The sequence below is a fragment of the Bactrocera tryoni genome, chromosome 2 (genome assembly GCF_016617805.1).
Source record: "Bactrocera tryoni isolate S06 chromosome 2, CSIRO_BtryS06_freeze2, whole genome shotgun sequence".
Taxonomy (NCBI): Eukaryota; Metazoa; Arthropoda; class Insecta; order Diptera; family Tephritidae; genus Bactrocera; species Bactrocera tryoni.
Genome location: NC_052500.1, coordinates 31,973,500 through 31,989,985, shown reverse-complemented (window position 1 = coordinate 31,989,985; position 16,486 = coordinate 31,973,500). Strand labels below are relative to the sequence as shown.

Here is a 16,486-nt window from a genome sequence, read left to right as displayed (position 1 = left end):
GGGTAAATTTATCGAAAGCAAAGCAGAAAAAATAACAATAAGTGCAATTCGAAAAGTCGCAGCTTCACCAGCAGCGATCATAGTGACTGTGGCAATGCTTGTTGCATGAGCGAAGCTGCGCTATTCCAGCATTGTCGCTTTTTTCCGTTTGCTTTTTGAGGTCAAATTGTCTGGGGTACTCACATGCTGCACGACATTTATTAATTTTCCCATGTGACACTCGTCGCATATCAGTGGATTGTTGTCCAGCCGCACGTTGCGTATGCGCTGGATGCGCACCACTGTGTCCTCGTTGATGCCGTACAATTGGTTGCGCGACAAGTCCAAAAACTGTTGGTGTTCATTAGTTGTGCGCAGATTAGTTGCGAACGGTTTGTGGAATTATGCATTAGTGTGGCGCATGTAATGAAAAGAGAAATACTTTTTAATGAATTAAATCCAGATGTGCAGAAGGGTGTACTTATACATACAAAATTATTCGAATAATATTATGGGATACAAATTATGGGAGTATTGTCCATCAGCATTTCCATAAAATTATATAGTTCTTAGCTTATTTCATAGTAAGTTAGTGTTAAAGTTTAGAATTTCTTTGTCAAGTGGCTGAATAATGTGCCTCTTTATAAAATCATATCGAACTGTTCTTCTTCTTCTTAATTGGCGTAGAACCGCTTAAGCGATTATAGCCGAGTTAACAACAGCGCGCCAGTCGTTTCTTCTTCTCGCTACGTGGCGCCAATTGGATATTCCAAGCGAAGCCAGGTCCTTCTCCACTTGGTCCTTCCAACGGAGTGGAGGTCTTCCTCTTCCTCTGCTTCCCCCGGCGGGTACTGCGTCGAATATTTTCAGAGCTGGAGTGTTTTCGCCCATCCGGACAACATGACATAGCCAGCGTAGCCGCTGTCTTTTAATTCGCTGAACTATGTCGATGTCGTCGTATATCTCGTACAGCTCATCGTTCCATCGAATGCGGTACTCGCCGTGGCTAACACGCAAAGGACCATAAATCTTTCGCAGAACTTTTCTCTCAAAAACTCGCAACGTCGACTTATCAGTTGTTGACATCGTCCAAGCCTCTGCACCATATAGCAGGACGGGAATTATAAGCGACTTATAGAGTTTGGTTTTTGTTTGTCGAGAGAGGACTTTGCTTCTCAATTGCCTACTCGGTCCGAAGTAGCACCTGTTGGCAAGAGTTATCCTGCGTTGGATTTCTAGGCTGACATTGTTGGTGGTGTTTACGCTGGTTCCAAGATAGACGAAATTATCTACGACTTCAAAGTTATGACTGTCAACAGTGACGTGAGTGCCAAGTCGCGAATGCGACGACTGTTTGTTTGATGACAGGAGATACTTCGTCTTGCCCTCGTTCACTACCAGACCCATTTTCTGTGCTTCCTTGTCCAGTCTGGAGAAAGCAGAACTAACGGCGCGGGTGTTGAGGCCGATGATATCAATATCATCGGCATACGCCAACAGCTGTACACTCTTATAGAAGATGGTACCTTCTCTATTTAGTTCTGCCGCTCGAACTATTTTCTCCAGGAGCAGGTTGAAGAAGTCGCACGATAGGGAGTCGCCTTGTCTGAAACCTCGTTTGGTATCGAACGGCTCGGAAAGGTCCTTCCCGATCCTGACGGAGCTTTTGGTGTTGCTCAACGTCAGTTTATACAGCCGTATTAGATTTGCGGGGATACCAAATTCAGACATCGCGTCATAAAGTCAGCTTATTTTCGTGCTGTCAAAGGCAGCTTTGAAATTGACGAAGAGGTGGTGTGTGTCGATTCTCTTTTCACGGGTCTTTTCCAAGATTTGGCGCATGGTGAATATCTGGTCGGTTGTTGATTTTCCAGGTCTGAAGCCACACTGGTAAGGTCCAATCAGATTGTTGACGGTGGGCTTTAATCTTTCACACAATACGCTCGATAGAACCTTATATGCGATGTTGAGGAGGCTAATCCACGGTAGTTGGCGCAGATTGTGGGGTCTCCTTTTTTTATGGATTGGGCATAGCACACTTAAATTCCAATCGTTCGGCGTACTTTCGTCCGACCATATTTTGCAAAGAAGCTGATGCATGCTCCTTATCAGTTCTTCGCCGCCGTGTTTGAATAGCTCGGCCGGCAATCCGTCGGCCCCTGCCGCTTTGTTGTTCTTCAGGCGGGCAATTGCTATTCGAACTTCTTCATGGTCGGGTAATGGAACGTCTGCTCCATCGTCATCGATTGGGGAATCGGGTTCTCCTTCTCCTGGTGTTGTGCGTTCACTGCCATTCAGCAGGCTGGAGAAGTGTTCCTCCATAATTTAAGTATGCTCTGGGCATCAGTGACTAGATCACCTTTGGGGTTCTACAGGAATACGCTCCGGTCTTGAAACCTTCCGTAAGCCGCCGCATTTTTCGTAGAATTTTCGAGCATTACCCCTGTCGGCCAGCTTATCAAGCTCTTCGTACTCACGCATTTCAGCCTCTTTCTTCTTCTGTCTACAAATGCGTCTCGCTTCCCTCTTCAACTCTCGGTATCTATCCCATCCCGCACGTGTAGTGGTCGATCGTAACGTTGCGAGGTAGGCAGCCTGTTTTCTCTCCGCTGCGACACGGCACTCCTCGTCGTACCAGCTGTTCTTTTGCACTTTCCGAAAACCAATGGTTTCGGTTGCAGCTATACGTAAGGAGTTTGAAATGCCGTCCCACAGTTCCCTTATACCGAGTTGTTGACGAGTGCTCTCAGAGAGCAGGAGTGCAAGCCGAGTGAAAATCGTTCGGCTGTCTGTTGTGATTGCAGCTTCTCGACGTCGAACCTTCCTTGTGTTTGGTGGCGCGCGTTTTTGCTGCACAGAGGCGGGTGCGAATCTTAGCTGCAACAAGATAGTGGTCCGAGTCGATGTTAGGACCTCGGAGCGCACGCACATCTAAAACACTGGAGACGTGTCTTCCGTCTATCACAACATGATCGATCTGGTTGGTAGTTTTTCGATCTGGTTGGTAGTTTTTCGATCCGGAGACAGCCAGGTAGCTTGATGAATCTTCTTATGCTGGAATCTAGTACTACAGATAACCATATTTCGGGCCCCGGCGAAGTCAATCAGCCTCAACCCATTTGGGGATGTTTCGTCGTGGAGGCTGAATTTACCGACCGTAGTGCCAAATATACCTTCTTTGCCCACCCTGGCGTTAAAGTCGCCAGCACGATTTTGACATCGTGGCGGGGGCAGCTCTCATAAGCGCGCTCCAAGCGCTCATAGAAAGCATCTTTGGTCACATCGTCCTTCTCTTCCGTCGGGGCGTGGGCGCAAATCAGCGATATGTTGAAGAACCTCGCTTTGATGCGGATTGTGGCTAGACGTTCATTCACCGCAGTGAATGATAGTACTCGGCGACGGAGTCTCTCTCCCACCACGAATCCTACACCAAACTTGCGCTCCTTTATATGGCCACTGTAGTAAATGTCACAAGGACCTACTCGTCTCTGTCCTTGTCCCGTCCATCGCATTTCTTGGACGGCGGTGATGTCAGCCTTTGTCTTTACGAGGACATCAACCAGCTGGGCAGCGGCACCTTCCCAATTAAGGGACCGGACATTCCAGGTGCATGCCCTCAATTCGTAGTCCTTATTTCGTTTGCCATGGTCGTCATCAAAGGGGTCTCTCATCCGAGGCTGGTTGTAGCTCTTCACTGGGGGTGTTTTTACGTGGCGGGTCCCAAACCCAGCGCACAACCCTTGTAGGGAATGTTTCGCCTTCTCACTTTAGCTCGCCTTCGAACGGATGTTCTTAGGCTACCCAGAGGATACTTGGTCAAAGACCGGAAGTAGTGAGCTGCTTGAGCCATGTGTAAAAGAATCGTTTCTGGCCACTCCCAAGTGAATGGCGATCAGAGAACTTTCCTCACTTGCGTGAACTTCTACACATGACTCCATCCTCCAAGTTCTGTTTGAACTGTTCACACCGAATTATTTCGTTAAATCTTCCCATATCTGCCGTATCATCGATATGCAAACCACTATTGAAGCTTTACTTTACTTGTTTACCTTAGCATATAGCAAATTCTTTCCGAGAGAATTACGGAAACCTACTTAAGCTAGTTTAAGTTAGGTTAGAGGATTGATCTCTCAGCTTAGACTGTTATGTAAAGCCCTATCTGAAGTCACTCAAAAAGCGTCGTAGTTGGACATGAGCTTTCGGCAAAAACGTCCTGAACCTAGCAAAAATTTGCTTAGTGCTTGATTTCTACTTTCACTATTTCACCTCGGTATCTGAGGATACGATATACCTTTGCCTTGATTAGGAATATCGGAATGTTAGGGGAGTAATTGTTGAGATCTTTCTATCTCATCTCCTACTTCTTAGCTAAACGTGTATTAATAACTTTTGATTTGAGTTAAAATTATAAAGTATGGATCTATTCTGGCTATTCAAATCCAATCTTAAAAAAACCGTTTCGAAACTTGAGGAAGTTATTTAATTTCAAGGGAAGTTTTACTAAAAACTGGAAGGAGATGTCGGATACATAACATAAATTATCAGGATGATGAGCAGCGTCGGCTTAGCCATGTCCATGTGTCTGTCCGTCTATCTGTATACACGCAAACTAGTTCCTAAGTTTTTGAGATGTCGATCAAAAATTTTGCGGACGTCCTTTTATCTCCAAGAAGCTGCTAATTTGTCGGAACTGCTGAAATCGCGCCACTATAGCAAATAACTTCCATACAAACTGAACGATCGGAATCAAATGCTTGTATGGACAATTTTTGTAACTGACGAGATATATTCACGATTGCGGGTTATGGTCCAAGAAAGAAGGAAATTGTTAAGAACGAGTTACTATAGTATAGATATGTGCCATACGAACTGATCGATCAAAATCAAGGCGTGTAAAGAATCTTTTATATTTATGCAAGGTATTACAGCTTTGGTACAACGAAGTTAACGTTTTTTTTGGTTGACAATTGAACGAATCACGACCAGGACGGTCATCAACATCAACTGATGAGCAACATTGTGAAAAGAAACTCTCCCACTACCAGGATGTTATGAATCGTATTATTACTGGCGATGAGTCTTGGATTTATGCTTACGACCTTGAAACAGACAACTAATTGGCCGAATATAGTGGCAAAATGAACCGAAGCCGAAAACACCAAAGCGGGTGCTGACAGGTTTCTTCAATTATCGAGGTGTGGTGTATTCCGAATTCCTTCCGGCCAAACTGTCAACAAGGAATATTATTTGAGTGTTATGCGTCATTTGGACAAAGCTATTCGTAAGAAGAGACCCTTGATCTTTGCAATACGATAATGCACCGTCGCATATGGAATTGATTCTTCGTGAGTTTTTCGCCAAATTTTCAACCAATATCGTCCCGCAACCGCCGTCCGTATTCGCCTGCTTTAGCTCCGTGAATCGCTACACGCCTTGAATGCTATTCCGAAAATTCAACTCATTCCAGGTTTCCATAAAATGTTGGCACAAGTATATAGGGACCAAAGGGATTACTTTGAAGGAGGACCGAATTATAGATGTTGAAGAATCAATTAAGAATTTTCAAATTATGAATAAAATCTTAATATTTTTCGCTCATAATTGTATATAACTACATAAGTCTTAGCCGAATTGCCACAAAATGATTACAAAAAGCAAAAATTTTGTATTTGACAGAAGAATGAGTACAACATAAGTTCAAGATTATACCTCGCAAATGGCTAATTTATTACTTTTGGTAATGGTCTATCAGATTGCCTGTTGTAATCTGTGAAATCTTGCATCCTTTATCCACTTGGAATACATATATGGCAACAGAAGATTAAATATTGAAGAGTTCATAACTAACATTAAATACCGAAGAATAAAAGGGAAGAACTTCAGACCATCAAAAACAACATTCACAAACAGTTTATAGAAAAAATTTAACCGAAATATTTTTTTAAAATAAATAAATAAAAGCTGAGTAGATGAAGTTTCACTGGGTAAAGGGGTTTAATATAGTCCCAAAAAGTTATAACTATATAGTGTTGAGAATTGTTAACGCTTAAAAAAAGTGAAACAAATTTATTATTTTATGATACTATGCGTTATGCCAAGTTGTGAGTCCCCTAAATATGTATATTTATACAAAATCATACCCCATCGGAAGTGAAAATTGAAAGGAGACATATTTAGACTTCTAATGGATTCAATTCTCAAAATGTAACCTGCCTTGGCAGAAATCTGGTAACATATGCTTGATGGGTTCTTCACTTTTATAAAATTTGCACGCTACGCCTATCCTTTACAACAAACCAGCCTTGAAACTGTTATTTTTAAGTGCTGTTATTAAGTTACCTTTTTCTTCATAAAGCATATTTTGACAATTACTATGCGTTTTTCAAGCACTCCACCATTTAGCGAAACAAGCACACTTTGCTGCAAAATTAGTAATCTCTTGAAATGTTTCCGGAAATTTCCAAACGGTATAAAATACTAATAAAGGTAAATATTAGCGTTGCGTTATGAAATATGTTAACTGCAAATATTTTACAAAAATGCCACAAAAACAAAAAAATATTTGAACATGTTTGTTTGATATTGATTTCGTTGTGCATTTCATTTCAGCCAACAGCAACCGCAAACACTATTTCCCGGAAATAGGCGAACGCCTGGAGTGCTTGCGTGAAATGCGGAATGTGTACGTACACACTTATTACATAATGAGAGATTGAATGCAAATATTTTTTCAAATTTTAAATTTCGTTTTTCATTTACATTCAAATGTATATGATTTTAATATATTTCTCACAAAATAAATGGATAGGAAATTAATATATATACATACATATACATATACATATTTAGTAATTTAAATAGGATAATGATTCAGAAATCATAAATTTTTCTCAAACAATTTTATTTGCAATTTAATGTAATGTAAAACTTCACACACAAATTTAATAAATTAAAAAAAAAAACAAATTTGATTATAATCCATATACGATTTCGTCGAATAATGAATGTTTAATTATTCTTAATTTAAAGTTCTCAAACCGAACTCTCGGGGCTCCTTCTCTGCCCAAAACCACTCCGATTGAAACAACTCCAAAACATGGTTTTTGAATGCTTCAACAGCATCTTCTGGCGACGAAAATCGTTGACCACGCATTATTTTCTCGATGTGTGGGAATAAAAGAAGTCAAAGAAGACAGATGACCCATCAATTCGACGTTTTGGCCGGTCAAAAAGGCGCTGGTTTGAGCCGATGTGTGAGAGCTCGCATTGTCATGGTGCACAATGATTCGTCTTCTCTTGTTCGTTTTCCGAATTTCTCCGAAGACTTTAGGCAAATAAATGGTGGTGTACCACTCAGAATCGACCGTCCTACGTTGCTCAAGCGGAACAGTCGTCACATGACCAGTTTTGCCGAAGAAACAGGCGACCATTTGCGTACAATTAAGGTAGCAGCAGATTTACTGCATCGGGCTGGAACCTCCTTCAGAGAAGTGACAATCCACTCAGATACCAGGCGGCGATACTAGCCTTTAATTCATTAACTGTCTTTTCAGGGTTTGTCAAGGAGAGTCTTTGTAATAAGAATGGTATGGATGTCAGGCTACAGCGGAATCGCAATAAAGTACAAAGCTGCTGAGCTAGCCAGGAAGGGTAGCCTAGAGCCGTTGTCTGTAGAATGGGAGTGTTCCCGTATCCTCTTGTGTTCTACTACTAGGTAGCTGAGCTTCCCGGAAGTTTGGGCAGCGCTGGGACACCATCGGTACATGCGCTGTCGCAAAGTCTTTTTGGCCCAAGTTCGATTGCAAGAGATCTAGTGATCTTTCTGCCATCAGTAAGGTCATTCTTCTATTGGCGTCCATTTTGTTAGGATGGAAATCTTATCAGACGCCATCTCCAGAAGCTGTATGAAAGAAGAGGATGTGAAAATAACTCAGCACTTCTCGCGTTTGGGAAGTCAAGACTTAAGCACTTGGGGGCTCACACCCTCAGCCATCCCACATTAAACGCCTGTGCAAATTTGTAGTGTCCGAAAACGTGTTGCTAATTTATATGTTCGAACACAGCAATTCTTCTTTGCTATGGCTTCACAATAAACTATATATAGGAGTCCACCTGCGGTCTCTTTAGATCAGCCATCTAACTTAACCTAACCTAATATAAAGTTTTGCCCACATATGAAGGTATTTCCCCATCTTTGATTCTTGCTATTTGCAGGGGTAACCAGCCCTTGCTTATGTGTTTATACCCTATTAGTACCCAAATGTTAAAAAAACATCAATTTAAATGAACACAGTTTTTAAGAAGGTGGAAACTCTTATCAAAATCAATTTTAACTGGAAGCTTCCTAATAATGTTTTAATACATCATCTAAATTTAATCTCACAAACAAGAACAGCTGGATTTGTTTTTTTCTAGTCTCTGAAGCTTGTGTGATTTAACATATGTATGTAAAGAATACACATTTCATTGATAGGAAAATATCCTTCATAAAATCCGGGTTTGCAATTAGTGGGAAAATATGAGACACTCCTGCATATAGAAACAAGAAAAAACGTTAACTTCGGCTGCACCGAAGCTAATATACCCTTCACAGGTGCATTTCTTTTAGCAACTATGTGTTCAGTTTGTATGGAAGCTATATGCTATAGTTAACCGATCTGAACAATTTCTTCGGAGATTACATTGTTGCTTTAGAAACTAATCTATACCAAATTTGGTGAAGATACATTGTCAAATGCAAAATTTTCCATAAAAGAACTTGATTCCGAACGTTCAGTTTGTATGGCAGCTAAATGTTATAAAGGTCCGATATCGGCAGGTCCGACAAATGAGCAGCTTCTTGAAAAGAAAATGACGTCTGCAAAGTTTCAAAACGATATCTTAAAAACTGAGGGACTAGTTCGTATATATACAGACAGACGGACAGACAGACAGATGGACATGGCTAAATCGACTCAGCTCAACATACTGATCATTTATATATATACTTTATAGGGTCTCCCACCCTTCCTTCTGGGTGTTACAAACATCGTGACAAACTTAATATACCCTGTTCAGGGTATAAAAAGATACCCGACGAAACAGCTATAAGCGAATTGTTGTTATTATCATAATGAGGCGAGAAATAACCGAAAGTTCGAAGCAACAACAATAAATACATTCAAAGCTGTACACTTGTAATGGCAAATGTTCGGGCAGATGCCAGCACGCAACGGTGAATGTGTGACAACAATGTAGTTTACACTTGCATGTTGCAAAATTTTGTGGGTGGCCCGTTATAATATTTTTATATCTCGCCACACTTGTTATTGCCCTTGCATGCATGCAACGACTGTCGCTCGCTGCTGCTCGTAATGTAGGTCTGTAGTTTGTTGGGTCGGTCGTTGGACGTCCGACGTCGGTTGCCGCTTGCAGGGCAGAGCAATTTGTATCAGACGAGCGATGACGAATTTTTTCTCGTTTTCACGAAATTTTTTGCCCTCGGTTTATATTCTTTTCAAGTTTGTTGTTTTTCTACTTTACTTTTTATTTCTATTCATTTTAAGCGCTAACGCTTTGGACTTCCCAGCTTGCATGCCACACACAAATTTGTGTTCGGTTTTATCGCTGTGCTAACATTTGGACATTGTTGTTGGGAGTGTTATATCGCTTTTTACTGCCATGACAGACATGACGCACACACACACACCAACACAAAAATACACGTACACACACACACACACACATTCAATTCTATTTCGGTTTAGGCGCCTCCACGCTCAACTAGCCAGTGGCCGCAAAACTTTTGTTTCAACTTATTTCTATAAATTTGTCCGGATTTTCGCTCGCTTCACTCTTCTCATCTGTGCACTCACCTCCAGCTCCCGGCACGGATCGATTACTTGCAGTGACATATTGTCCAAATGATTGCCGGATATGTTGAGATAGCGCAGCTGCTTGAACGGCACCAGCAGTCCCATCGGCAGCACTCCCATGTCGGCGACCGAGAGATGTGTCAGCTGTGGTATGACCTGAAAATGGGAGACAACAACAACAAGAGCAGATAAATTAAATTCCGTAAGTGATAGCAATGAGCACAGGGCGGTAATCGAATTTTGAGTAGTTGAGCAGGAAGTTCGGTATGTTTTATTGCAAGTTTTTATTGTTTTTGGTCGTGCAAAAGTTTTTATATTGTAGATTTGGTACTTAAACTGGGCAAACATAATATTTGCACAGAGATAGATTATATAATTGCTAGCGAGATTAAAGGTAATTGCTTTAAGTGATTATGTGGTTTTCAGTGTTATCTTAAATTCAAAGTTAGCTCTCGTTTACGTCCTTGATATATACAATTCTTTCGTGCAACATACATTTTGTTATTGCAATGTGTGTTATGTGTGAACTGCGGTATAAAGGTTCATTACTTTTGCCGGTAGTATGTAAACTTTAATATATGACATTATTGTGGCCTCGCAGAAACCTCAGAAGCAGTTTACTAAGTTACTCTTCTTATGATGCTGTTGGAGAGTGGACAGAAAACTACTAGGACTCGTTGGAAGACCTAGTCAGTGTGCACATTCCAGGCTGTAGGGACACGGTAAGTCCTAGCTATGAAGGGAGCAATGCGGTAAACTTTACCGAATACATCTTTATGGAGAATATAATAAATCTCCCCGTACGAACGGCATCATTCCAGCAATGCTACACAATCTGCTCTGTCTATCCGTCCCGTGGCTCAAGATGATTTTTAGGGGATGAATGAAGTTCAGCTATATGCCACACTCATGAAGAGAGGCTAGTATAGTTTTCATACCGCAGGCAGGTAGAAACAACCCAACTTATTCAAAAGAATTTACGCCTATAGGCTTATCTTCTTTCCAGCTGAAAACGTTGTAGAAAATCTTGGACGTGCACATTTCAGCCGCAGCCCCTCCTAGAAACTTGTCCAAGCACGCATATACGAGGGCAGATCACTAGAGACTGCACTCCATAAACTGGTATTTTATATTGAAAGGGTTCTAGAATATAAGGAATACCCCCTTTAAGAATTCCTGTTCAAGTTCTCGAGCGTTCTATTCTAAATAGTATCCAACCAATAGGTGTTGATCCTACTATGCAACGCTCGGTCAGAAGCCTTTTGACCTCTAGAAGGATAAGAGCAAAATGGGACGACGCTAGAATGGCCAAGGTAGTCTGTAGAGGTACTCCGTAAGGTGGAGTGCTTTCCCCTCTTCTATGGATATTAGTGCTAAATAAACTGCTAAGGAATTTAGACGGCAAAACCCCTAATAGTGAGTTTTTGACAGACAATTAGCAGTTTAATGACCACCACTCTCAATACATTTCAAAATTGGGTATTACTAACGGGTCTGGGATTGAACTCGGAGAAAACGGATGTGCTTGTATACCCAAGAATGCATAAAATTCCTCTACACAGGTTCCCTTCAATAAATGGGACACAACTCTCTCTCAAGGACCGCACCAAGTACTTTGGGGTAGTCTTGGACAGCAAACTGCTGTAGAAGCACAACGTGGAAGAAAAATCTGTCCCTCTTTCATGCACAGGTACTACACAGAAATTGTTAGACCAATTCTGCTATACAGTGCAGTTGTATAGTGAATAGGTGTACGGAAACCCATATAACGGAAGCCAGTTAAGACGCTCGCTGCGCTGAGCATAACGGGAGCTTTAAAAACAACTCCACGGCTCCTGAACTGGTTCTAAACCTACCAAATATAGACCACTTCGCTAAAAACTACGCAAAAAAATTGACCATTGGTTGCAGGAGAATTTAGATATAGAACCTTCGGCCATAGCTTGGTGAGTAATGGCGGCTAGGTAAACACCGACTACATGATCCCACTTTTCAACTAGGAATGAAGATTCAAAGTAAACATAGGGAAAGATGGTTGGCGTAAAGGCAGCCTTTTAAATTGCCGGACCACTGCAGTATATTTCAAGCTGAAGTTTTTGTTATTGCGACAGCCGACGAGCTGGTCTCTAATGCCCCTGCAGGTAATTCCAAAGTCAACATCTATGTAGACAGACAAGCAGCAATCGAAGCAGTAACCTCGCATCGCATATCGGCCAAAGGTGTCTTGGGAAGTAGGTGCAACAGTGGAAAGTGTTGCCAGAAGTAAGCAACTTCACTTTTACTGTGTGTCAGGCCACAAAGGCATCGAGGCTAATGAAAAGTGGACGAGACTGCCAAGAATGGAGTACGGCTAACACCCGAAAGCGTGATCACATGAGGAACATGATCGGAATACTACCTGGTCATTGTCTAGTGGCGATACACGCCCACATGATGGGGCTGACAGATCGAGGAGACTGCAGGAAAAGTTTAGAGTTAGGCACCAGGGAAACAATGGATTATGTCGTATGCACTTGTTCCGCATTGGCACGCTGTAAGCATCTGGAGTCACCACGGTATGATACACTGGAGGAGGTATTGATTGCGAAGCCATAGAATATGTTAAAATTGGCGCCAAGTGCGGGCAACCTAAAGGATGACTACAGCTCATGGACCTAGGAACTGAACTCTATCTAGTGTCACAACGAATCAGAACTGGCCTATGCGTAGTTCTCTGTTCTGCCAGATTAACCTAGACTAACTTAACCTATGATGATGTCGATATTTAGTCAGAATATATGAAACTGAATGATGCATTAATATGTTTGATTTAATATGTTTTAAGCTGGTGGCAACCCTTCTACAAAATATTTTAAATTAAGCCTTATGCCTGTTAAATTTGATGTTAAACAAATTTTCTTCATTTTACAAAATTATCTTTAACGAAGCTTCAAACAGGTAACCTTATTTGTCATTGCAGATCTTTAAGGAAAAATACTTTCAATGCTATCGGGATTCCGCCGTTGCCATGCAGCATGGTTTGGTAGCATATATCTTGGATTAACAGTTCTCAAAACGGATACGTCCGATTTTGCAAGTATTACATACTTATGTGCTTGTAGCTTAACCGAGTTTACAAAAACGGAAAATAGTTTTCTCACTGCCGAACTGAAATACGTCCATCTTTCATATAACTCTGATCTCTACGCTTTTGTTTTCATTTCATGGAACTTATACTTACCGCAATTTTAGATTATTAAATCTTCGATCTACGTATACCTAGCTTTCCTCTGTCCTATTGATTAAACTTATCTGAATATTCCGAAATATCTAAAGTGTGTAAATGGTATTGAAGTCCGTTATAATTTCTAAAATTAATTTAACGATTAGTATATTTACTTTCCCTCCTCCCATTAATATGAAAACGGTAGCTTTTTCAGTATACTTCATTTCCAAACAGAAGGTTTTAGGAAAAATAACTATTTAACTAATTAACCTTAAGCAATCAGCCTCCAGTCTTCCAACTAATTGCTTATAGAGCTATGTACATAACTACTATTGGCAACAACTCCAAGGTATGCACCATGCCAAGTTGCGAAGGTTGGTTAAAACCTTAAAAGAATAAAATAATCCTTAAGGACAAACTCAGACTACTTGTCGCATTCTACACTGGCCACTGTAAGCTCAAGAATCACTTGCCTGAAACTCCAAAACACCTGTTTATGGACTGCTGTAGGCGCAGGAAAAAGGCTCTGGAATTCCACGTAAGAGACTACTGATGCTTAAAGAGTAGCTAAGAGCTATACTGAATATACAATCTTAACTGAAAGTTCTATTGTGTTTTAGTTCTGGTTCTCAAAAGGTATCCAATATACAAATTGCAGTTTGTCGAAATGGCAAGAACGCAAACCATTGTTAAATTAGTTGGATAATTTCTTACTGAGATGTGAGAGTGACGCAAACTTCGATATTGTTTTAATGGTATGGTCTGTGCTTCCTGTCATGATTCAAAAATGACCCGATCTAGGCAATAATTTGCCTCCGCATCCCACGTATTTTGTGGAACTATTTTCAAAAATACTTAACTTTGCTCATATTTCACGAGCAAAGTAATTAAATCCTGGGAATAATTTTCGAATATGTACTTCTAGTAACTTCCCTAAATGGTCTTACTCGATTACGCTTTCCTGCATTTATACTCACCTCGAATGTTTCGCGCATATCGAGCAAATTCATCTGAACGTTGCCGCTAATATTCAGCGTTTGCAGATTGTTCAGTCGCCGCACTGATTGCGGCTCCAGTCTCACCAGTTTGTTGTATGACAAATCCAGGAACGTCAAATTGCCCAAATGTTTAAACGAATCATTGGGCACTTTTGCCAGACGATTGTACGATAAGTCTGCGGATGGGAAATATGAAGTGCGTCAGTAGAGTGTAGCTGGCCTTTAGGCGCACTAAAGAGCAAATTGTATGCGGCACTTTGTTGTTAACAAACTTACCCAAGTGTTGCAGCACGTTTTGATTTCGAAACAGCTCATCAACAACGACGGACAGTTGATTGCCATCAAGTAGGACTTTGGTGAGGTTTTTCACGTCGCGAAATTCATCCTTGTCGAGGAATTTAAACTGAAATGAGAGCAAAAAGCGCCAAAGCAGGGGAATTGCAGATGACGGTTAATTTTTCAGAATAAAATGATGTTTGCCAACATTCAAAGAACTCCGTAGAATTCAAGCAAAGAAGAAATAAAGTCAAAAGTCAATAGTCATTGTCTGTGAGGGAGCAAAAATGTTCAACCGAAAGCGATGACTTGCAAAAATAAACACAGCATTGATTTAAGGTGTGGCTTTGTGAGTTCATAAAAATATACAGACGCACACAGACACATGCAAATAATTTCGCTCGTGAATTTGCCACGCTTACCTCATTACGTCCCAGATCCAGCTCTTGCAGCATTGGCAATAAGTTATATAACTGCGGATTGATTTTCTTCAATTGACAATTACGGCATTTGAAAATGCGCAGCTCCTGTGGAAGGCATAAAGAAACAACAGTTAAATAGAGGAGGAGGCAGTACAAAAAAAATATTTGTTTGAATTGGTTTTCCATTTAAATTTCCGATTGATTATTTCTTCAATCTAACTCGTAATAGTAATTTCTCTCCGCTCCACACGCCGCATGTGCGCAATTTAAGGACACTTAGCATATGTTTTTGCGAATTTGAATGATAGCAGAAGGAATTATGTTCGTGCATACAATAGCACGGCTTACCGGCAAATCGCGAAACACATCCGGCGGCAGGTCTTGCAATGGATTTCCGCTCAGGTCCAGATACCGCAATTTGTTGAGCAGGAAAAATATGCGTGGCACGAGCTCCAATATGGAATTGTCAGCCAAATTGAGTCTTTGAAGTTCCTGAAAAAGCCAAAAGTTAGATTTTGTTAAAAAAATCGGCAATACGAATAATAGTATCTAACCGTATATATAAAATCTCGTATAGCTAATATTGAACAGTGGTATGAGAAGCTTAGAGAAATCGGCAATGAGATTTCAAAAAATACTTATAATTAGTTTAAAGAATTAAAGCTAATTCATAGATCGCTTTCACACATTTTCGCCACTAACCATTCATTGAATTTCATTAAAATATCTGACACCACAAAACACGGCATAATATTAACCAAAAGTACGGAACTAAGAATATATAATAACTACCCTTATTATTTTCAGAAAAGTAAAGAAAAGTATAACAAATTGAATGCACTCATAATCGGTTTGCTGGTATAAAAGGTATAGTCCAGATTAGACCATATCCGTATATGTATGAGTGTAACCACAGTTTTATTTCGACTTCTTCATTGATGATTAATTTATCTATAATAAAAATTCGGAAAATGTTCATTTTTAACCGACTTACAAGCGTAAATTCAAAACAAAAAAATCATGACCTATTTATAACAGAGAATGTTAAATTTAGAGAGATAATGTTATTTAACATTATGAGCTGCAACACACAGAAAAGGGCGAGTTATAGCGTTAATAATAACAAAAACAACTTTTCGTTTTGGATACGCCAGGGTACTGTCAAAACGTTGCATGCTAATTTAATACTTGCTAAAATAAGACAATCAGGGAAGATAGGGATAGCAGTTGCTTCGTCAGGAATAGCTGCAACTCTTCTAAAGGATGAAAAAAAAGCTCATTTATCTTTTAAAAATGGGCCTCTTGGTTAACTATTGCAAGACGACTAATTGATTATTTGGGATGAATACGCCTTGAGCCATAAATCACATATAGAGGCCGTGTCCAGAACACTAAAAAAGCTTAGAAACTCTTTTGCTCTCATGGGCGGGATCTTTTGTATTTGCTGGAGATTCCTGACAAACTCCTCCTGTCATTAACAGAGGTATGTGAGCAGATGTCATCAAAGCATGCTTAATATCGCCGCACTTATGGACTTCGAGTGAAAATATAAAATAACGAACGAATATGAGAGCTCACCTTCATGGAATCACTGATGGTGATTTTCCACTGCGACTGTTTAAACTTGGGAAAGGAATTTTCTACACTCCAAACTTAAGTTGCATTTGTAATATTCTTATGGATGAGTCCATAGTTTAGAAATTTTAATAGATGCAATATGCCCTGATATCGGAAATTTGCATGAAAAAGAAT

The 16,486-nt window shown here is 40.4% G+C and overlaps 1 protein-coding gene across 1 annotated transcript in view; it reads right to left on the bottom strand.

The window, feature by feature from the left end:
* LOC120769169 (insulin-like growth factor-binding protein complex acid labile subunit) overlaps positions 1 to 16,486 on the bottom strand; it is a 134,814-nt gene that overhangs the window by 17,084 nt on the left and 101,244 nt on the right. The window contains exons 5-10 of the mRNA XM_040096054.1: positions 15,083 to 15,226; positions 14,735 to 14,839; positions 14,313 to 14,439; positions 14,016 to 14,212; positions 9,834 to 9,989; positions 184 to 330 (exon numbers count right to left, since the gene is read on the bottom strand). Coding sequence (XP_039951988.1) covers positions 184 to 330; positions 9,834 to 9,989; positions 14,016 to 14,212; positions 14,313 to 14,439; positions 14,735 to 14,839; positions 15,083 to 15,226 — 876 coding nt within the window. The remainder of the gene's footprint in view (positions 1 to 183; positions 331 to 9,833; positions 9,990 to 14,015; positions 14,213 to 14,312; positions 14,440 to 14,734; positions 14,840 to 15,082; positions 15,227 to 16,486) is intronic.